The sequence below is a fragment of the Nematolebias whitei genome, chromosome 16 (assembly GCF_014905685.2).
Source record: "Nematolebias whitei isolate Nwh7 chromosome 16, NemWhi1, whole genome shotgun sequence".
In the NCBI taxonomy this organism is placed as follows: domain Eukaryota; kingdom Metazoa; phylum Chordata; class Actinopteri; order Cyprinodontiformes; family Rivulidae; genus Nematolebias; species Nematolebias whitei.
The window spans coordinates 30,442,770-30,467,143 of NC_056513.1; the positions used below are offsets into that span (position 1 = coordinate 30,442,770).

General features: G+C 39.9%; 1 protein-coding gene across 1 annotated transcript in view; it reads left to right on the plus strand.

Moving 5' to 3' along the window:
• gab1 (GRB2-associated binding protein 1) overlaps positions 1 to 24,374 on the plus strand; it is a gene marked incomplete in the record, with an annotated part of 80,233 nt that overhangs the window by 38,131 nt on the left and 17,728 nt on the right. Inside the window, 5 exon segments of the mRNA XM_037689853.1 lie at positions 8,174 to 8,339; positions 18,099 to 18,321; positions 18,508 to 18,594; positions 19,028 to 19,701; positions 20,536 to 20,630. Of these exon segments, the coding sequence (XP_037545781.1) occupies positions 8,174 to 8,339; positions 18,099 to 18,321; positions 18,508 to 18,594; positions 19,028 to 19,701; positions 20,536 to 20,630 (1,245 nt within the window).

The window sequence follows — 24,374 nt, forward strand, 5'->3', positions numbered from 1 at the left end:
CTGATATCATAATGTTCTACAATATTTAAATTCCACTTTTTTCTTATTGTGTATCCCTAATTGCTGCCATCTTTAAACGACTTTAGTCTCAAAAGTACAGAGCAATTTGTGAGCATGTCACAAAAGCTTTACACAGCTGTCAATTTTACATGCTAGGATTGTTTGCCAGTGTAAAAACTGGTAGCAACAGATGGCTATAGCTCTATTGTTGTATGCTGAGGCATAATTTGCATGGCTATTTTAATAGTCATACTGGAATAATCACATATTGCAAAACTTGATGAAGGTGGTCAGATAAAATTGTTACATTTTTGAGAAATATAATTAACTTTGGTGTTGTCCAGCAGTTAGCTCTCCAGTCCAATAAGATATTTCTGTGTAGAAGTGCTCTTTATCCACTGTATTTATTTATGTAAAAAAAAAAAAAAAAATTCACTTTGAATGTCTGTGATGTGACCACAAATTTCTCAAGTATTGGATTTTTACCAATACTATAAATATTAGTAAATATAATATTACTAAAAAAGTCAGTTAGCCATTACCTTGAGGCTGATGGCTGACACACTGTCCACAGCAGTGAACCTAAGGCAGGAACATTTTGATGACGTTGGTGCCTGTTTTTTTTATGCGAACTGCTCTCTAGTGCTTAAAGATGTAAAAATAGCTGGTTCACAAGAATCCCAGCCATGTTCTGCTAACAAAGACTGATTTATACAAGTTGTGGCAGTAAACAGAGGAGCTTTTGTCTCTACCCTTCTTCTACCACTGCAAACCTCGTCTCTGTGGCCATGAGTGCTAAAATCTCTGACGCTCTCGACCCTTCTTAGAAAAGCCTTTGTTCAGCACAGTCAGGACCTAAGAATGAGTCCAAGAGAATCAGAATAGTTTCCAAAATAGCATTTTTTTTTTTTAAATTTAAGAAATCACAAATTTCATAGAAATATTTTCTTAATTTTTTTTAATTTTAGTGACATTCTGCATCAACAGTGACATTTAGTGTTTAGGATTTTACCCAAATATCTCAAAGTTTCACACACTTTCTGAAAATGTCTGTTTTATTCCTCCAAATACCATACTTGCCTCCGTACTCATTGCATCAGTCCAAATATGTCTAATAAAGTAGAAAAAACATAAATACGTTGCTTCGCCATATAAGTTGCATCTGTTATGCATCACCATTGTTGTGTCTCGTTTGTTAGGCGTCACTGCTGACAACCCGGAAATGTGGGCCGGTGTTGTGCCAAAAATCGATTGGCTGCCAAATAGAGGCTGCAGGAGTGTGCACGGGAGGACTTTAACAAGAAATTAACAAGATTATCGTTTAAAAATAATTATTTGTTTGCGCAAAATAATAGCAAAGATGTGTCTCAGTCTAATTTTTCTTTAATAAATGCACTTTGATGGTCAAATCAGCTGCATTTCAAAAGCCGATTCATGGCTGTGGGAGCGTTGTTCGAAATTTAACAAGATAACGCATAAAAACAATTGTTTGCTCGACAATATAGCAAAGGTGTGTCTCAGTTGAACTTGTCCTTAATAAATGCACTTTGATGGTCAAATCAGCTGCATTTTGCCTGGGCGGGGTGACAAAATCTATCAATTATTCTGGCGATTTATCGAGTAATCGTAAACAAAATTTGTCAGGTTCTGCAGTAACTACCGTACTCATTTTATGAGTGATACAAATACACGAAAAAAGAACATTAAATAAACAACCCATTTAATTCCTCTTTTTAAAATATTTTATTGCTTAAAATAGAATTATTTTTAATCGTCACATAAAAATCTAAATGCTGTAAAATAATTTTTATAGATTGGAAAACTGAATGGAATTTACAAAGTAGGATCTGGAAGGAAGGACATCATTTGGATTGAAGGTGACGATGATCTTCTGGAAGCCTTCATCTTCCACCACGGACAGCGGCTGCATGTCTGTGATGATCATATGTAAAATGCTGTTTGTGAACTCAGCTGCTGCACAACCAACATCCTGGAGCCCTTTGTACGAAGCTGCCCAACATATGACTCTGCCATTTACTGAAAAGAAGAAGAATAAAATTATTTGTTTGTTCATTGTTATGCCTTAATAAATTTTCAAGTGTACTTCATTGGATATTATCAAATTATTTAATATTGTTAAGTAATCTACACTTTCTGATGACCTGCTGCAATCAAAGTAACATATGTCAGTTGTATTTGATTTATGCTTTTATTTATGTGTGAGGTTTGAGGATGCTTTAATTAAAACCCTCTCTCACCGAATTATTTTTAAACATCACAGAAAAATCTACAATACTGTAAAATATTTTTTATGGACTTGAAACTGAATGGAATCTTTATGTTAGAAATTGAGTAAGATAGTTAGATAATGTAAAGTTTGAGTTTGTACATTGAGTTCTGCAGACTATTATTATTTAGTATCCTGATGCATGCTCAATAATCCAGGAAGAAAATTTTAAAAAAAGTTAAATCTGGTCCTCTGGACATTCAAAAAACAAAACAAAGCAAAACACCAACAACAAAAAAATGTAGAAACGTTTCGTTTTTTCATCCGAAAGACTTCCTCAGTCGGAGGTGCTATATTCAGCTCAGTCTTATAAATAGCACCTTCTCATCCACAATTTTTTGTAATCGAGGTCCTCAAATGATTCGAGGAATCGTTTCAGTCCTAAATGAGACACTTTGCTTGCCATATTACTCAATGGCCCTCTAGCGGCTGAAAATGGCAGTGTTCAATAAAGTCCATGCTCAATAATCCAGGTTTACAATCCAACATTTTTCATTCAGGTCATCTGGACAGTTTCTTTTTTTTTTTTTGTGCTGAAACATTTCGCCTTCGGTCCAGAAGCCTTCATCAGTCAAGGAAACGCACAACAAAACTGATTCTTCCCCCAACAGCTTACTCCAAAGTGGAACAAACCAGTTCTGCTTGTGATAAGATGGTCTCTTTAGTACGCCCCCTCCTCCATTGCCGGCCCTTTTCCTTGTTGACAGTCTTGTCAAACTGGGGAAGAATCAGTTTTGTTGTGTGTTTCCTTGACTGATGAAGCCTTCCGGACCGAAGGCGAAAAGTTTCAGCACAAAAAAAAGAAACTGTCCAGATGACCTGACTGAAAAATGTTGGGTAGTGTTCAATATTTTCCATGTCAAAATGAATGAAATCATCAGATCTCAGCCAGGGTCATAAATATGGGGGGGGAAAAAATGTATATTAGTCGCTTCACTGTATAAGTTGCAGGACTTGCAAATATATATGATGAAAAATGCGGTAATTCAAACCTCTGTCATTTCTTTGCACAAAGAGGAACAAAGCAGTAGTGTTACTGTGTTAGTATTCTTTTAGTATATATTTTTTTCTAAGTCAACCTTTAATGTGACACAATTTTTCATCCTTTGTGCAGACAGACCCTTGAAATCCTGCCTGCTCCAAAAGATAATTTTTTAAAATTTTATGCCTGGATTATTTGAAGTTATCTGTACACATTACCACACAAATAAATTTAGATTAAAGTTATAATTTGTTCCTGCTCCAACAGTTCTTAACTTTTTTTTAACAATAACATGAAGTACAGAATCAGAATGCCTTTATTGTCATTATACGCAAGTACAATGAGATTAAGAGCCAATAATTTTTTCCATGCAAAACATGCTTATGAAAAACACACACTAAAAATATAAAAATGTAACGCAATATAGATATACAGGTCCTTATCAAAAAATTAGCATATTGTGATAAAGGTAATTATTTTCCATAATGTAATGATAAAATGAAACTTTCATACATTTCAGATTCATTGCACACCAACTGAAATATTTCAGGTCTTTAATTGTTTTAATACTGATGATTATGGCATACAGCTCATGAAATCCCAAAATGCCTGTCCCAAAAAATTAGCATATCATGAAAAGGTTCTCTAAACAAGCTATTAATCTAACCATCTGAATCAACGACGTAACTCTAAACACCTGCAAAAGATTCCTGAGGCTTTTAAAAACTCCCAGCCTTGTTCATTACTCAAAACCGCAATCATGGGTAAGACTGCCGACCTGACTGCTGTCCAGAAGGCCATCATTGACACCCTCAAGCAAGAGGGTAAGACACAGAAAGAAATTGCTGAACGAATAGGCTGTTCCCAGAGTGCTGTATCAAGGCACCTCAGTGGGAAGTCTGTGGGAAGGGAAAAGTGTGGCTGAAAACGCTGCACAACGAGAAGAGGTGACCGGACCCTGAGGAGGATTGTGGAGAAGGGCCGATTCCAGACCTTGGGGGACCTGCGGAAGCAGTGGACTGAGTCTGGAGTAGAAACATCCAGAGCCACCGTGCACAGGCGTGTGCAGGAAATGGGCTACAGGTGCCGCATTCCCCAGGTCAAGCCACTTTTGAACCAGAAACAGCAGCAGAAGCGCCTGACCTGGGTACAGAGAAGCAGCACTAGACTGTTGCTCAGTGGTCCAAAGTACTTCTTTCGGATGAAAGCAAATTTTGCATGTCATTCGGAAATCAAGGTGCCAGAGTCTGGAGGAAGACTGGGGAGAAGGAAATGCCAAAACGCCAGAAGTCCAGTGTGAAGCACCCACAGTCAGTGATGGTCTGGGGTGTCATGTCAGCTGCTGGTGTTGGTCCACTGTGTTTTATCAAGGGCAGGGTCAATGCAGCTAGCTATCAGGAGATTTTGGAGCACTTCATGCTTCCATCTGCTGAAAAGCTTTATGGAGATGAAGATTTCATTTTTCAGCATGACCTGGCACCTGTTCACAGTGCCAAAACCCCTGGTAAATGGTTTACTGACCATGGTATTACTGTGCTCAACTGGCTTGCCAACTCTCCTGACCTGAACCCCATAGAGAACCTGTGGGATATTGTGAAGAGAAAGTTGAGAGACGCAAGACCCAACACTCTGGATGAGCTTAAGGCCGCTATCGAAGCATCCTGGGCCTCCGTAACACCTCAGCAGTGCCACAGGCTGATTGCCTCATGCCACGCCGCATTGAAGCAGTCATTCATGCAAAAGGATTCCCAACCAAGTATTGAGTGCATAACTGAACATGATTATTTGAATGTTGGCGTTTTTTGTATTAAAAACACTTGTCTTTCATTGGTGGGATGAAATATGCTAATTTTTTGGGACAGGCATTTTGGGTTTTCATGAGCTGTATGCCATAATCATCAGTATTAAAACAATTAAAGACCTGAAATATTTCAGTTGGTGTGCAATGAATCTGAAATATATGAAAGTTTCATTTTTATCATTACATTATGGAAAATAATGACCTTTATCACAATATGCTAATTTTTTTTAGAAGGACCTGTAGCTGCATCTGTGTGTTAGGAAGTTTCCTTTTGAAAATTCGGTTGCCAAATCCAAAATCCAAGATGGCCGCCACCCAGTGGTGTCGTCTACATTTTTGTAGTGGGTAAACTGTGCTTAGAAACCAAAATACACCAGTTAGTACAAACCGTATTCCAAAAAAGTTGGGACACTAAACAAATTGTGAATAAAAACTGAATGCAATGATGTGGAGATGGCAAATGTCAATATTTTATTCATAATATAACATAGATGACAGATCAAAAGTTTATCTGAGTAAATGTAACATTTTAAAGGAAATATATGTTTATTCAAAATTTCACAGTGTCAACAAATCCCAAAAACGTTGGGACAAGTAGCAATAAGTGGCTGGAAAAGGGAAATTGAGTTTATAACGAACAGCTGGAAGACCAATTAACACTAGTTAGGTCAGTTGACAACATGATTGGGTATAAAAAGAGCTTCTCACAGTGTCAGTGTCTCTCAGAAGCCAAGATGGTAAGAGGATCACCAATTCCACCTTTGTTGCGCAGAAAGATAGTGCAGCAATACCAGAATGGTGTTACCCAGCGTAAAATAGCAAAGACTTTTAAGTTATCATCATCAACCGTGCATAACATCATCAAAAGATTCAGAGAATCTGGAACAATCGCTGTGCGTAAGGGTCAAGGCCGTAAAACTCTACTGGATGCTCGTGATCTCCGGGCCCTGAAATGTCACTGCACCTCAAACAGGAATGCCACTGTCAAGGAAATAACAGAATGGGCTCAGGAATACTTCCAGAAAGCATTGTCAGTGAACACAATCCACCGTGCCATCCGCCGTTGCCAGCTGAAACTCTACAGTGCAAAGAGGAAGCCATTTCTAAGCAAGCTCTACAAGCTCAGATGTTTGCACTGGGCCAGGGGTCATTTAAAATGGAGTGTGGCAAAATGGAAGACTGTTCTGTGGTCAGATGAATCACGATTTGAAGTTCTTTATGGAACACTGGGATGCCATGTCATCCGGACCAGAGAGGACAAGGATAGCCCAAGTTGTTATCAACGCTCCGTTCAGAAGCCTGCATCACTGATGGTATGGGGTTGCATGAGTGCTCGTGGCATGGGCAGCTTGCATGTCTGGAAATGCACCATTAATGCAGAGAACTATGTTCAGGTCCTAGAACAACATATCCTCCCATCTAGACATCATCTCTTTCAGGGAAGACCCTGCATTTTTCAACACGATAATGCCAGACCACATTCTGCAGCAATCACAACATCATGGCTACGTAGGAGAAGGATCCGGGTACTGAAATGGCCAGCCTGCAGTCCAGATCTTTCACCTATAGAGAACATTTGGCGCATCATAAAGAGGAAGGTGCGACAAAGAAGGCCCAAGACGATTGAACAGTTACAGAGGCATGTATTAGACATGAATGGGAGAGCATTCTTATTTCTAAACTTGAGAAACTGGTCTCGTCTGTCCCCAGACGTCTGTTGAGTGTTGTAAGAAGAAGGGGGATGCCACACAGTGGTAAAAATGGACTTGTCCCAACTTTTTTGGGATTTGTTGACGCCATGAAATTTGGAAACAACAGATTTTTCCCTTAAAATGATACATTCTCTCAGTTTAAACTTTTGATCTGTGATTTGTGTTCTGTTCTGAATAAAATATTAGATGTTGGCACCTCCACTTCATTGCATTAAGTTTTTATTCACAATTTGTTTAGTGTCCCAACTTTTTTGGAATCCGGTTTGTACAATGTATTCGTCAATTTATTTTGATTTCCTTGAAGCACCTCCCTAGGAAGTGGAAGATAATGGATAGATGGATGTTCCATACATACACACACATATTATAATGTTTATTATTATAAGTTGTTTTCTTGTTAGTTCAAAGTAAATTGGACAAAATATGAAAGTTCTTTAGGCTTTTAGTGGCTCGTAAATATGAATGTTTTAAATGAAGTATTTATTATTTTTTATTTTTTACAATTAGTGTTGTTTAAAAAAAATACATTTAATGTAATGTAATGTGACCAAGAATCATTGTTTAATAAGGGTTTTGCTGTTTATTCCTCCCCCTACAAAAATAATAGAAAGAAAAAGAAAGGAGGACACCGCTGTTCTCTGAGGGCGTTTACAATGCATTTTGCCCCAACATTTCAATATAATGACACGTGCAATGATATGTCGTGTATTACTGGTCACTTTTAAGTGAGTATACTAAAAATCCCAAGCTTTCCTAGTGAGTATACGGCATATACCAGCGTATCACATAGACTACACCACTGCCGCCGCCACCATATGTAAACTATATGTTTGTAATACATAATGTACCGTAATATGTAATGCAATCTTGAATCAAAGACATTAAGATTTATTTGCATTCCCTTTTCCATTCCAGTCCAGAAAAACACTTATCTCAAAAACTACAGCCGTCATTCAAATCCTTCAGCGTCATTGGCATACCAATTATCAAGCTTGAGTTATGTTTTTATTTTATTTTATTTTAATGAATTTATTTATTTTTTAAATTACAATTTTTATTTTATTTTATAAAAATAGGACTGCAAATAAAGTGTGTGTGTGTGTATGTGCAACAAAGAGGAAAAATGTGGCCAATTTACCCCAATCAAATTTTTTCAAGCCAGTTGTTTTGATACAAGTTTTGCGGGGGGTGTTACACATTGCGGTTCAGGCTGCATTAAAGTTGATAGCAGAGCAAGACCCTTTTCAGGTGGATAACAATAAGTGGCTAGCATTAGGCTGTCCCCAACAAGCTGAAACTTGGAGATTCTGCCATTTGAAATTAATTGTTTGAAATCATTTAAGACTCACGGCCTATTCGATGTTCATGTGTTTTCTGTGAACTCCTGTTAGGTGGATGCTGGGCTGACATTGGTTAAGAAAGACTTGGAGCACAGCTTCATATTTGACATCAGAACCATTGACCGCATCTTCTACCTGGTGGCCGACACAGAAGAAGACATGAATAAGTGGGTTCGCCACATCTGCGACATCTGTGGTTTTAACCCTACTGATGATGGTAAGATCCTAATGGCACTATCATCTTTTATATGGATGTGATTGAATTTCTGCAAGTATGCTTATAGCAAAAGACATACATCAGTGGTGAAGGGGGAGTAACTGCATCTCATAAGGGTTTAAAACAAAGCTACATCTTTTTTCTAAATTCAAACTGAAAAGTTTGAGTTTTGAAGCTTTAAAACATAGTGCTTGTACAACTCAGGTTTATTTCTTATTTAACGGCTGCCAGCACTGTATTGTTAGTAGATTTTTTTTTTTTTTTACTGGCATTAGATTAAGTTTTTTTTTATATACAATGTCTGTTATTTAGGAACAAATGTAATGCTTATGCTTCTGGAATGAATTCCATCTTACCAGCATTAGCTGTTCTTGGCTTCAATAACACCCATGATCCAATACTGCTAATATTGGACAACACAGCAGAGGTTAATGTCTCTACATTTGTTTGCCATTGTGATATTTCCCAAATGCCTTCATCTTTCTATTAAGGAGTTTGGTGAATCAATTAAATGTGCTTGAAATCCACTATCCACAAAGTTTTCAGTTAAGGTCAAAATGATTCATGTGTGCATCAAGGCTCATGTTACTCTTGTTCCTTGTACTGGATAATCAAAGCATTGTGTGCCTGGAGGTCTTGCTGACTTTCTTTTTCCTCTTGGCCTCTTTCATTCTCTTATTTGTATATTTTTTCCCACTTTCTGTCTCTGAGCTTGATTGCAACCTGTGCAGCTTGTAGCCCACTCTGTCACCTTTACTTTTTCTTCTTTTACAACTAAACGTGAAATGTTACTGTGATTACATGGACCAAACGTGTTGCACCAAAGATAAAGATTTGACACAAGATAGCATTACGATTTCTTTAAGCTTTAGGATTTTTTCAACAGTAAATTATTCACTGATTATGTTGCTACAAGGTCATTTTCAAGCTGTGCGTCTACCTTTTTTTATAGCTGGAGCTGCAGGGTTACCTTGATATTATTACACAAGGAACTGGCTGTTAAAATATTTGAGAAAACTACCAGTACTCTTTAAAGAGAATCCAGATATAAAGTTTTTTTTTTCAGCTAGGTCTCCTCAACCCTTATGAAAGCATGTCCTTGGCTGTCTATCTGCTTGCACTGTTCTGTTTGTGTGACTTGCCTCCCACTCTTCAGTTGTATGTGGCCACAGAACATGAGTGTTTTGTAGCTGAGCAGATATCAGAGAAAAAAAACATTCAGGCTTAAAGATACATTCAGGCTTTCTGACAGTGTTGGAGGTACAGCAGTCCCTCTCTACTTGGCGGGTCTTTTTTCTTGGACTGGCTCTGTCTGTCTGTCTTATCCATCTTGTCTTATCTATCTGGGATGTGCGATATGGCATAAAATTCATATCACGATATGTATTGTGATGGGTGGCGATAACGATGTATATCACAATATCACAAAGTTTGTTTTCTCAGTCATCCAGGTATATAACAACAAAAAAGGTTGAATCATGTCATCTGGACTTCGTTTTTTTGTTTAAAAAAAGAAACGTTTCGCCCCTCATCCAAGAGGCTTCGTCAGTCTGAGGCCTAGCCATCTGGTATTACCCAGAAGCCACCCTGACTCTTGTGTTTCAAGCCTGCCTCAGATACCCCTGAAGTCTGGCCTTTTCACTAATGGTTTCAAAAACACAAAGTTTGTTTTCTCAGTCATCCAGGTATATAACAACAAAAAAGGTTGAATCATGTCATCTGGACTTCGTTACGAAGTCCGGATGACATGATTCAACCTTTTTTGTTTTTATATCACAATATGTTTTTGTATAAAACTTGCAATAGAAATGGGGGGAAAAGCATAGGGTGTCCTTTTTGCCATCATTTATTTTGAAAACTGCTATACAACAAAATTATCTGAATTAAGAAAATTCTACCACTAGGTCCAGAGAGTTTTTAAATAATAAACAAATCAAGTATTAGGCTTCTTTCTTGTAGCGTAAAACAGTGCAAAAGATATCAAATGTAGTTTTAGTCATACATTTTAAACAAAATAATATGTTGTTAACTCTTTAACTGTTTCCAGTATTCTCACTTAAGAAATGAACAGCAACAGAGCAGCATTTTACACTGAAACACTTCACCCTCCAACCCTCTAGTGGGCGTCTCCTTCCGCTTTAAGGAGAGCTGATACAAAATGGCGACCAGTTTCCTCTGTGGCTTTGACCAGAGGGTCTCGCAGTAAAATCACACACCACAGCGTTCTTTTACAGATCAGAGAGCAGGTTTCTCTAAAGCTGACCAACACTTACTTTAACTTTTGATGGAAAAAATAAAATAAATGAATAAAAACTTTTGACAGAACACAGCGTTTTGCGCATGTGTCTGAATACGGCAACATACGGCAAGCCGGCCATAGTTAGCTTGTAGCTTTGCTACTTATCTCTCGAAGAAAATACTTTAACACCGCTTACGCACAGTTTTCAACTTAAAAAAAGTAACGATTAAACTAACAACTCTGACTTTACATCAGACACAGCATTACTGCGGTTAGCCGGTAGAAGACAGATCTCTATCATAGGCTAAATGTCTGTCGCTTCTACCGTGTACCGTATATATCGCACACTCCTTCTATTTATCTGTCTGTCTGTTTATCCATATATATATATATATATATATATATATATATATATATATATATGCGCTAAAATAATCTACTTACTACTTGTACTACTATTCCTACTTTGCGGTTTTTCACTTATCGCGGAGCTTCAGAGTACGGATCCCCTGCGATTAAATGAGAGACTTCTGTATATATTATTGTAGATAGGGAATTTTATTTTATTTTCCTCAAAATCATCCTTTGAAGCTTTTATGAACCTGTAGAAGTAGTACGATAGATGAATAGATAGATAGATACACACACACATGCATACACTATCACATACATACATGCATGTATACATGCATACATACATACTTTATTAATCCCAGAGGGGAAATGTTAGGCATATAGTAGTATTTTTGGATTGTACAAAAAAAAAAAAAAGAATAATCAAAAAAGAAGTAGAAAGCACTCATTTGAAAAAAAGACAAATATGCACATGCACAAGGTAAGTAGGGAGTACTACATTCATGATTATATATATATACGCATGCATGTGTATGTATGTATGCATGCATGCATGCATAGGTAAGTAGGGAGTACTACATTCATGATTATATGTATATACGCATGCATGCGTATGTGTATATGTATGTATGCATGCATGTATGTATGCATGCATGTATGTATGCATGCATGCATGCATGTATGTATGCATGCATACATGCATGCATACATGTATTTATGCATGTATGCATGTATTCATGCATACATGCATGTATGCATGTATGTTCAGGGTGCCGCAGATTTACAAGGCTCTATTTTTACTGTACGGGGAGGAGTTGAACATTATGATGGCTTGAGGGACAAAGGACTTTCTGAATCTGTCTGTAGAGCAGGGTTGGGACAACAGTCTACCACTGAAGGGGCTCCTCTGCTTCATGATGGTGCCATGCAGAGGATGGTCAGCATTGTCCATGATGGATTGCAGCTTACAGGACTTAGAGCCCTTTTTTTGGTCACTGATATAAGGGACTCCAGCTCTGTTTCCAGCACAGAACCAGCTTTCCTCACCAGCCTGTCAAGTCACGCAGATGGTTGGATTTGCACCACACTGGATGGAAGAAATGGAAGTAGGAAAAAAGGGAACTGTAACACGTTCAAAGGGACACATTTAGTTAGTTAGTTAGTAAAATAAATCTCTGGGACTTGTTTTAACTAAAACCCCTGAATAGAAATAAATTAATCGAGAATAGAGCTAGGGTGGGTATTCATCAGCCATATGTGCAGCACAACAGTCTGTTCAAGCAGAAGAGTTTGAAAAGGACTGCAATTTGATAACTAACTTTGTGACAAAGCAAATGCCTTGCTAAAATAGTATCTGAGAAAATGTGGGAAGGTGAAGATGGAAAACAACTGTATTAAATATGTATGAATACAGCATTTAATATGGCTACAAATGTGTATGCCTCATTTGAAACGATGGATGAGAATGTGGATGATGATGCTTTTTGATTTAAATCCACAGCAAATCCTGCAGTTTGCTTCAGCTGTTTGCACCAATGTTTTTGCCTTGTGCTCCACAATTTGCTTTATTTTCTAGAGTTAGTAAGATGTGAACTGAAACATTTCTGAGGCTTGTTGAATTGTTGAAAACAGCCTTGATTTGAGTTAGAGTTAAGTTCATATAAGAATGCAAAGTGACGTAAGAAATGTTCTTGCATTGATTTAGTTTCAGACAGTGCTTGTATTTACCAGTTTTACCATGTACATTGATTAAAGTTCTCCATCGCCTTGATGGTTTTCCGTCATTTTCAGCATAGTAAAAAACACAATTTTTGCCATCTAATGTCTGAAGGTTCTGTAGAGCGACTCTACTTGTTGCGTTTAATTTTTCCTCTAGAATCCCGAGAGCGTCAGATGTATGGTTTACAAATCTTTGAAGAGAGTAATAAATACAGTTAACCCATTCTACATTCTTATTCATCGTTATCCAAGGAAGTGTAGATTCTATACCTGCCTTTATCTCATCTCTTGCTTTAAACTCATCTGGGATTCCTTTAGGTTGTCCAATTGCATTGAAATAAACATTTACGTCATGCCTTTTAATTCTGTGATTCTCACCAGTCACATCTTCAAATTCAAATAATCATCTCATTTACTCCATTATGTAACATCGTCACAAAGAATTTCATTTTTACTAGGGTATGTAACCCAATCCACATTCGTGGCAATACATTTATCAAAACATCATCTCCACACATCCAACAGCTATCTGCTATAGAATGGGTCTGATCACTGAAAAAGTAAAGAGGAAATAGTCATGCTTATGTTTTCACAAGTCTGGCTTAAAGGTTCAGGATTTTTATACCAAGCAGGTGTTGTAACAAACATTGTGGTCATATTAGCATGTGGATGTCATAAGGACTGAATACCCAGAACGAAAGAACTGAATATAAACAACTCGACGAACAACTTTGAACAACCCCAGGGTCAGGGGTCATAGTTGGAGGAGTGCAGCTTCATGCTACATATGCATCCTTTATGATTGTCTGTTGTTGACTTTGTTGTCTACTGTTGTCATCACTCTTTGTTGAAATCAGGTCTTTCTTGTAAATGAGTCCCAGAGGCTCAATGGGATTAACCTGTATTAATAAAGTTTGAATGAAAAAATGAGTAACTCAACAAAGGAAGGAAATTTCAGTGCTTTTGTTTACAGTGATCACGGGTAAAGTCAAGAACCCTAGTGAGCAAGGAGAAGGGTCAACTCTGGAGTTCTGCAGTAATGATATTAATCAGACTGTCTTCTGATTGTTACTGGTTTGTGAATGGTTGTTGTATGAATTGTCAGTGAACTAGTTCCAATAATCCTGTGAGGACAATGAGTTGTCCAGAGTGGAAAGTAGTCTCAGGAGGGTAAATGGTTGGAAGGCGAGGAAGACCGCTGAGTAGGCCACAAAGAGGTTTCCAGAGTTTCACAAGGGAGTCCAGGAACAGGTAAGTCTCAGGAGGTTCACTGGAAACAACAAAGGGTACAGGTAAGTAATCATAAGTCACTAGAAATCTAAATGGTTAGAGGCACAAAACATTGGCAAGGTAATGCTCCAGTGTCGAAGAGAAGTTATCAACTGCCTTTTATATGCTGGGCATCTCATCAAGAGGATTGGTCTCAGGTGTGGTCATCTGGTGCCATCTAGTGATCTCAAGAAAGAAATGAACGGGAACTCCCACATTAGGAACCATGACAGTACCCATGTTACATTACATCTAACGATTGTGTTCCCTACATCAAATTCCTCAGTCTAGTTTGAGACAATCATGGCCAAAGTGGGTTTGTTTCGGCTGCTTGGACGGATGAAGTCTTTTGGATGAAGGACGAAACGTTTCAACAACAACAAAAAGAAACCGTCCAGAGGACCTGACTTAACTTGGTTAGATTTTTCTACCTGGATTATTGTGCATGAATCAGGATGTTAAATAAGACGCTACAGTTTTTCAGCCGCAGGCATCCACCGTTCATCAGAAACTGTGTCCCCAGTCTGCTCCGACTGTGTGGAGCTTTTTTATTGTAGTACAAGAATCAACCAGCAGAGGGTATTTCACAGAGTAGAGCTTGCTTTCAACACACACTCAGACTGCAAGATCATCACGTCTTCATGAAGCTTCACTGTCTGACTCATGGTTACAACCATTATACCTTCAAAATGAATACAATAACTATCTAAGCATAATCACTGGACAGAACAGTGCCAAACACCTATGCAACTGATTTTTTTTAATTTTTTAATATAATTATTATTATTTACTGGTAAAACCCAGTCTTATCGAGGTCATGTGACTGAAAGTCAAATAGTTCGGGCAGAATGCGGTAAATATTCAATAAATTAGTACCATTGATTTTTTTATTTTTTATTGGTAAACACTTTTTTTTTTTGTTAACTGCTGTTTTTAAATGTACTTTCTAAATAAATTTGATGTGATTCTCCTCAGCAGAGTTCATAGAGGAAGAACAGCCCCTCCCTCCCCATTTTTTTTTTCTCCCTTTGTATGGGCGGCTGTGGCTGAGTGGTTAGAGCAGTCGTCCTCCAATGCAAGAGTTGGGTGTTCGAATCCACCAGCAGTCACATGTCAAAGTGTCTCTGGGCAAGACACTGAACCCCTCATAGCCTCTGATGTGTGTCCCATCAGTGTATGAATGTGATAAAGCTCTGATTAGTCTCTTTAGAATGATTTGTTCAATTAGTTTTGTAGAGATCTAGTAGAGTGCTGTATGAATGGGTAAATGAAGACACAGATTGTAGTGTAAAGCGCTTTGAGTATCTTGATCAGATAGAAAGGCGCTATATAAGTACAGTCCATTTACCGTTTACCATTTGTCTCCTCCATTCTGTTTATTCCCCCGTTTAAGCTTAAATGAGATACTGGTATTTAAACACATATTTACTGTACACAGAAAGGTTTTCTTTACTTTTATTTAAATATGTACCAGTCTTGACTGACTGCTTTGAAAATAAATCTGACGACTTGTCCACCGTTGAGCTGTTGACGGAAGGGGAGGGGGGAAGACTCCTTTCTCCGCTTCGTATTCGAATGTGACTTTAAAATGAGATCCCGATATTTAAATGCGTGTTTACCAACACAAAAAGATGTCACACCCAAAGAATTTTTAAACTTTTATTAAAATGTACCAGATTTGACTGCTTTGCATCTCCAATCCTGACCATCAACGCACATTGATGCAGCTTATGGGCTGCAAGCTATTTTCTCCTAGACAGCTGATCGATCACTTTTAACATAAAAGCTGCGTCATAAGAAATTCTCCATGCGTTTTACATTATTGCTGAACAAATAAACAGGTCTGTGCATGAAGCGCAAAATATGATAAACAACACGGGAACAATCTGAAGAAATTAATTCACATCTATCTTGGGGTATGGTCCTCGAGAGTACCTCGTTGGTCATTCAGGTTAGACTTCTGGTCACATGATGACAGAGTAGGTGGAGTTATGGTTGGAATTTGAAACCGTGAACAAGAGTCCTTGTACATCTGATTACCTGAGGGCATTCTTTCGGTGTCACAAATGCCTGCCTCCATGAGGGGCGAGGTGCTGGGAACCACGAGCACCCAGCTCTGTCAAAGGAAAATGTTAGTCTGTGGCAGGAAACTACCGAGAGGCAGCAGGAAGTCCTTCAAAATAAAACATAAAAATACACATTTTGAAAATTATGAAAAAAATACATAAATAAGACTCCTGCATATAAACCGCGGGGTACAAAATGTAAGACAAAAGTAGCTGCTTGTACAACGGCAATTATGGTACTTGACTCTGTGATTACCCTGCTTGTCTCCTCAGACATGAAACAGCTTTGGATTTATTTCAAGCCCCCAACTGATTTGTTACTGTACAAACCAGATTCCAAAAAAGTTGGGACACTAAACAAATTGTGAATTAAAAACTGAATGCAATGATGTGGAGATGGCAAATGTCAATATTTTATTCGTAATATAACATAGATGACAGATCAAAAGTTTAATCTGAGTAAATGTAACATTTTAAAGGAAAAATATGTTGATTCAAAATTTCAGTGTCAACAAATCCCCAAAAAGTTGGGGCAAGTAGCAATAAGTAGCTGGAAAAAGGAAATTGAGCATATAACGAACAGCTGGAAGACTAATTAACACTAATTAGGTCAATTGACAACATGATTGGGTATAAAAAGAGCTTCTCAGAGTGTCGGTGTCACTCAGAAGCCAAGATGGTAAGAGGATCACCAATTCCACCTTTGTTGCACAGAAAGATAGTGCAGCAATACCAGAATGGTGTTACCCAGCGTAAAATAGCAAAGACTTTTAAGTTATCATCATCAACCGTGCATAACATCATCAAAAGATTCAGAGAATCTGGAACAATCACTGTGCGTAAGGGTCAAGGCCGTAAAACTCTACTGGATGCTCGTGATCTCCGGGCCCTTAAACATCACTGCACCTCAAACAGGAATGCTACTGTCAAGGAAATAACAGGATGGGTTCAGGAATACTTCCAGAAAGCATAGTCAGTGAACACAATCCACCGTGCCATCCGCCGTTGCCAGCTGAAACTACAGTGCAAAGAGGAAGCCATTTCTAAGCAAGCTCCACAAGCGCAGACGTTTGCACTGGGCCAGGGGTCATTTAAAATGGTGTGGCAAAATGGAAGATTGTTCTGTGGTCAGATGAGTCACGATTTGAAGTTCTTTATGGAACACTGGGACGCCATGTCATCCGGACCAGAGAGGACAAGGATAGCCCAAGTTGTTATCAACGCTCCGTTCAGAAGCCTGCATCACTGATGATATGGGGTTGCATGAGTGCTTGTGGCATGGGCAGCTTGCATGTCTGGAAAGGCACCATTAATGCAGAGAACTTTGTTCAGGTTCTAGAACAACATATGCTCCCATCTAGACGTCATCTCTTTCAGGGAAGACCCTGCATTTTTCAACACGATAATGCCAGACCACATTCTGCAGCAGTCACAACATCATGGCTATGTAGGAGAAGGATCTGGGTACTAAAATGGCCAGCCTGCAGTCCATATCCTTCACCTATAGAGAACATTTGGCGCATCATAAAGTGGAAGATGCGGCAAAGAAGGCCCAAGCCGATTGAACAGTTAGAGGCAGGTATTAGACATGAATGGGAGAGCATTCCTATTTCTAAACTTGAGAAACTGGTCTCCTCTGTCCCCAGACGTCTGTTGAGTGTTGTAAGAAGAAGGGGTGATGCCACACAGTGGTAAAAATGGACTTGTCCCAACTTTTTTGGGATTTGTTGACGCCATGAAATTTGGAAACAACAGATTTTTCCCTTAAAATGATACATTCTCTTAGTTTAAACTTTTGATCGGTGATTTGTGTTCTATTCTGAATAAAATATTAGATGTTGGCACCTCCACATCATTGCATTCAGTTTTTATTCACAATTTGTTTAATGTCCCAACTTTTTTGGAATCCGGTTTGTACATAAATCGTACTGAGATGATCAAAATATGTTCCAGACAAAGCTTGAAAATGTTTTGTGAAAGCAGCCTAAGTAATGCATGTTTTCAAGTAGAGATGCAACTCTTGTGCAGAAGGATTTTCAATAGCATTACATCAAAACACAACATAAATGTTTGATAGAAGCTAACCATAGCCCTGTTTCTCACTTTCTGCAGATTCTTCAAAAGCCGCTCATCCGTCAGTCACCGGGGGGCATGTGGTGAATATCCCTCCACACCCAGCTAACATTGATGGTCTAACAGCATCGGTGCTGTCTGGTGTACCACCTCCCTACCAGCCAGTTAGTGTGCGACACCTGGAGTCTCAGTCTAGCTCGGAGGAGCCACAGGATTACCTTTGGCTTGCCAATTGTGAGAGCAAAAAGCCTGTGCCCAACAGGTGAGACTGAACGTGTGCTCAAGATGTATGTAAGGAGTTGTGAGCATTTAATAATCATTTACTTTGTTGAGTCGTTCCACTGTGACAGTATTTTCTGTCTGTACAGCTTCCAGACATTTCTTCTTATTCCTACATTTCAACTGTGCTGCTCCTCTTGTCCTTGTTTCTGTTGTATGACGTTTGTAGCTCAGTGGAGTGTCGGCCTCCACTGGAGGAGAACCAGGAGTATTTACTCCTGGAGGAGTGTGAGAGCAAGTCTCAACAGGCTAGTCTGTGAGTGTTCGGACATCCAGCTGGAACTGTCTGCTTGTGTGAAGATGTATACATGAACTCAGAGCAACACTGCTGCAGATTTATCTGACTATAAATGTACTTGATGAATATTGATGCTGGGTTTGAAGTGTTTTGCATCTGAATGTGGTATGAAGTGATCTGATTAAATAGTCTACCCTTTAGATTTAAAAGGCTTAGGTGTGTGTTACCTTTTTTTATTTTATTTTTTTCTGCACGTTGAAAGTAGCCATTGCACAATGTCTACTAACTGCCTTGGTTCTCTGCGTGATCCACAAAGAAGTACTAATATGGACAGATTAGTGATTGGAGAGGTCTAAATATAACTTCACGTTGTTAGCTGTGGCTTAAAGATTTGCTGTAACTGAGTGGATGTTTTTGCATCTGTAAATTTTTATGTTTATTGTGTTCGCAGAACCCACGCTGAATGCTCCAAATCTACCTCTTCAGAGACAGACCTGAATGACAACCTTCCATCTCACCGCATGCCTACGTCCACCACTTCCTTGACTAAGCACACGTCGCACAATGGTTTCTTCCAACAGCACCAAACTCCAGCTTCTGCGCCTTCCTTTTATGACTCACCCCCCTCACGTGGCGCCTCGCTCTCAAACGAGAGCAGCATCTATCACCTCCCTCGCAGCCACTCGCAGGACACTGTGCTGCTTCCCAAGTCTGCCTCCTCACCTCCGGCTCATCCGGACACCTCTGACCTTTACGTCTTCAACACGCCCACCAGAATGGCCTCGATGGAGACACAGATGCGCAATCTTTCCATTAGTTACGACATCCCGCCCACACCTGGGGCGAACTCTACGTACCAGGTTCCTCGCACACTGTCAACATCAGCAGGGTTGGGAGGCTCAGAGAGTGCGGGAGATGTACCCCCTCCAAGGCCACCTAAGCCTTTGCTCAGTTCCACCTCAGGACTCCCACCACCCCCTGCTGAACGCTCACCTACGGACACCTATTCTGTTCCTCGCTCAGCCTCGGAGACGGATGGAAATTATTGCGTGCCAACTAGTGCTGGGAGCAAGGCTTTACGTAGCAACACTATTGGCACTGACGACAGTTCACGACTCCGTAAAGGTTTGTGTTGAAAAACAGATTCTTACTCTGTCCTCACAAACTCTTCCATTCACAGTTTTTCTTCAGTCCAAGCACATCTCTAGCATTGACATGTTATCTAAAACTCAGGAGACAGTTTTAGTGAGATCAGATGTATCAAAATAAAGGAAGATATTTGGAGGGAAAAAAAAAGCTTATTGGAACAGCTGGTGCACAGGAAAACTATCAGAATGAGCACAACAGTTTTGTCTCATACTCTTCCCTTTCGAGGTGACAAAAGTCTGCAGAAGTTACATTTGGAAAGCATATTTATTTTTTAGGTTCAAACTCGGTTGACAGTACATTTGTACCGCACTATTGTATATTAGAACTGTATTCTGTTCGTGTTTTCATGCATGTTTATTGCTAAAGGAGATTTATTACTGGTAATATGAAACTTTTACTAATAAAAGGGGAACTAAATTCATTATTTTATATATATATAACAGTTTCTGATTCAAAAACAAATGTTGGACATGGTTAAAAGTTTGGTTTTCACTCTTTTCAATACCCTTACAGTATTTTACAATTAGACCATGGTTTACTCTAATTATTCGCCCCACTTAGTCCTTCCCAGCTGACAGACTCATTTGACTTTAAGCTTTTCATGGTGGTAGTTCTTGTGGTTGCTACATGCATAAGCAGTACCCAAAGTCAATACTAAAAGTGTAAGAGAAGGCTATTACTTTAGTTAAAATGACTTTTGACTGATCAGATAATATCTTTGAGTGATAAAACAAAATTACTCCATTCAGTCATAGTAGACAAAAATTACAGTTATCTGTATTTTTTGTTGCTGTTTCTTGTCTTTTGCAGATTTTGGATCCCAGGACTGCTATGACATTCCTCGATCATTCCCCTCAGACAAAAGTTGCTCTTTTGACTTCAATGAAAACTTCAACACCTATTTAGTAAGTGATGCTTTGAGGGACACTGGTTTTGTTTTTCTTGTTTAAAAATAATGGAAAAAACAACCTACTGCTTATTCTGTCAGTAGCACACAGTGAAAAAGGGCTGCTGCTGTCACGCTTTATTGTTGTGCATTACAGTAGTCCCTTGCTACTTCACAGTTCGACTTTCGCGGAAACGCTCTTTTGCAGTTTTTTTTTAATTAAGAATGGACTTGACACATATTTGGCTGATTGATGGATGAGCCACACGATAAGCATGGAATTTTTATTTAAAATAATTTTAAATGATTTAGCACCTGCTGCATCTGTGTGCAGCCCACAGCTGCAGGAGAAGCTTCCTCCTGCAGCATGTCAGGATCTCCGCTCTGCAGCTGAGAAAAAAAAAAAATATATATATATATTTACACTGCTCACAAAATTAAAGGGAACACTAAAATAACACATCCTAGACCTCAATTAATTAAATATTCTTATTGACAAACTTTATTATTAGCAGAGGGGAATTGATCGAGAAGGAAAAAACACAAAAATTATCAATGAAAATGAAAATTATTACACCATGGAAAAATAGATTTGGATTCATACTCAATATGCAAGTGGAAAATAACATCCATCCATCCATCTATCCATTAACTTTTACCCGCTTCTTCCATTTTGGGTCACGGGGGTCGCCGATGTCCATGTCCATCAATCACTGTGCGAGGGGCGGGTTACACCCTGGACAGGTCGCAAGTCCATCACAGGGACACATCGAGACAAACAAGACAAACTTTCTTAGTTCTAGAATTGCGCCACTTGGGGTGGCTGCATGTTGGAGCAGCTCTGTTACATTCATTCTGAGTTATTGCTTTTGAAAACTTAAATTCCTCTTTTTTTTCTGGATATAAATCACTTTTTTTCGAATGATTATTTCCTCTGGTATCGGATGCTGTGCAGCTGAAAGTATTTTTACTGAAACCTCTTTACTTTTGGGCATTTGTTATGATGCACAACCATGGCAACACAGTTTTTTAACAACCAGGAGCAGCAGATTAACATCTCAAAAGCTGAATAATATCTCAGCTACAGCCCCAAATCCCAAATGAGTTGAAAAGGAGGCACCGTGGATGAATTTCCATCAACCTGGCAGCGGTGCTCAAGTACCTGACCACTGAGATCCTGGAGCTGGTGGGAAACTCTGCTCGTGACAACGGAGGACCAGGATCATACCCCGGCACCTTCAGCTGTCTGTCCGTGGTGACAAGGAGCTTGGCAGACTGCTGGGAGGAGTGACCATTGCTCAGGGAGGAGTTCTGCTTGGCATTCAGGCAGTCCTGCTGCCCAGGAGGACCGAGAGGCCCGCAGGATCTGACAGCAAGCTGGATCCAGGTGGACGGATCGATATCTGCGGCCAAATCCTTTGGATTCACTGCAGGAGATCATTCTTGCTCACAGCTATCAGCATCTATAACAACTCTTGAATGAAACCAGGATGATGAGCTATGACAACACTTAATTTCCCTTTGGGATTAATAAAGTATTTTTGAATTTGAATTGAGTTGAATTGAATTAACTTGCTCACTCACACTTAGGGACAATTTATAGTTACCAGTCAGTGGAAGGAAACTTGAGTACCCAGAGAAAACCCACACATGCACGGAGAAAACTCCACCCAGAAAGGCCCCCAAACCGGGATTTGAACCAGGGACCTACTCGCTGAGAGGCAGCAGCTCTACCAGTTGCACCACCGTGCTGCCTGGAAAATAACATGACAGTCTGATTCAACGCCAGTGAATATTCTTCAAGACAAGTCTAAATGAGGCTCAGTAGTGTGTGTGGCCTCCACGTGCCTGTTTAACCTCCCAACAACGCCTGGGCATGCTCCTGATGAGATGGCAGATGTTCTCCTGATGGATCTCTTCCCAGACCTGGATAAGAGCATCATTAGCTCCTGAACAGTCTGTGGTGCGATGTGGCCTTGGTGGACTGACCAAAATATGATGTTCCAGATGTTCTCAATTTGATTCAGGTCTGGGGAACGGGCAGGGCAGTCCATAACATCAATGCCCTCATCATGCAGGAACTGCTGATACACTTCAGCCACATGAGGCCTAGCATTGTCATGCATAAGAAGGAACACAGGGCCCACTGCACCAGCATATTGTCTCCCAGTGGGTCTGAGGATCTCATCCTGGTACCTTATGGCAGTCAGGGCACCTCTGGCTAGCACATGGAGAGCTGTGCGGCCATCCAAAGAAATGCCTCCCCACACCATGACTGACCCACCACCAAACCGGTCTTGCTGGAGGATGTTGCAGACAGCATAATGTTCTCCATGGTGTCTCCAGACTCTGTCACGTCTGTCACATGTGCTCAGTGTGAACTTGCATTTTGTGAAGAGCGCAGGGCACCAATGGCGAATCTGCCAATTTTGGTGTTCCCTAGCAAACACCAATCGTCCTGCACAGTGTTGGGATGTAAGCGCAGGCCCTATATGTGGATGTCAGGCACTCATACCACCCTCACGGGGTCTGATTCTGACAGTCTGAGTGGAAACATGCACATTAGTGGCCTGCTGGAGGTCATTTTGTAGGGCCCTGGCAGTGGACCTCCTGTTCCTCCTTGCACAAAGGACTAGGTAGCAGTCCTGCTGCTGGGTTGTAGCCCTCCTATGGCCCCCTTCATGTCTCCTGGTGTACTGCCCTGTCTCCTGGTACCTATTCCATGCTCTGGACACTGTGCTGAGAGACACAGCACATCTTCTTGCCACCGCTCGCATTGATGTTTCATCTTGGATTAGCTGCACTACTTGAGCAACTTCAGTGGGCTGTAAAAAATGCCTCTATGCGTGACAGCACTGACAAAATGAAAAAGTGACTAAAAGTTCAACCAAAACGGACGAGAACAGAGAAATGACCTGTGGTCACCACCTGCAGAATCACTCTTTTAGAGGGGTTGTCTTGCTAATTGCCTCATTCCACCTGTTGTGTGTTCCATTTGCACAGCAGCAGGTGAAATTGATTCACAATAAGTGTTACTACATAACTGGTGTCATTGATTCCACAAAGGAATCAATAGGGGCGGCTGTGGCTGAGTGGTTAGAGCAGTTGTCCTCCAATGCGAGAGTTGGGGGTTCGAATCCACCAGCAGTCACATGTCGAAGTGTCCCTGGGCAAGACACTGAACCCCTCATAGCCTCTGATGTGTGTCCCATCAGTGTATGAATGTGATAAAGCCCTGATTAGTCTCTTTAGAATGATTTGTTCAATTAGCTTTGCAGAGATCTAGTAGAGTGCTGTATGAATGGGTAAATGAGGCACAGATTGTAGTGTAAAGCGCTTTGAGTATCTTGAAATAAGATAGAAAGGCGCTATATAAGTACAGTCCATTTACAAAGGAGTGACTGATTTGGAGTTATATTGTTTTGTTTAGGTGTTCCCAGTCTATTTTTATGCCGGATGCCCTTCCTGATGCAACCACAGACCACCGAGCTACCACAGCCCTCTGTGTGGAGCTGGGAGCTGCTATCTAGGACACTCTGAGGAGCAGATGGTGGAGGTTAAGAGCCTTGCTCAAGGGCCCAGAGTGGGACGAATGAGGGTGGGGGCAGGTGTGGGTGCTTCACCTACCCCACCCACATTTTTGATGTTGTCAGTACTGGGGCTTGAAACCGGCGATCTTCGATCACAGACCCACCTTCTCTAACCTCTGCACCACCACTCCCCCTAATATGCATATATATATATATATATATATATATATATA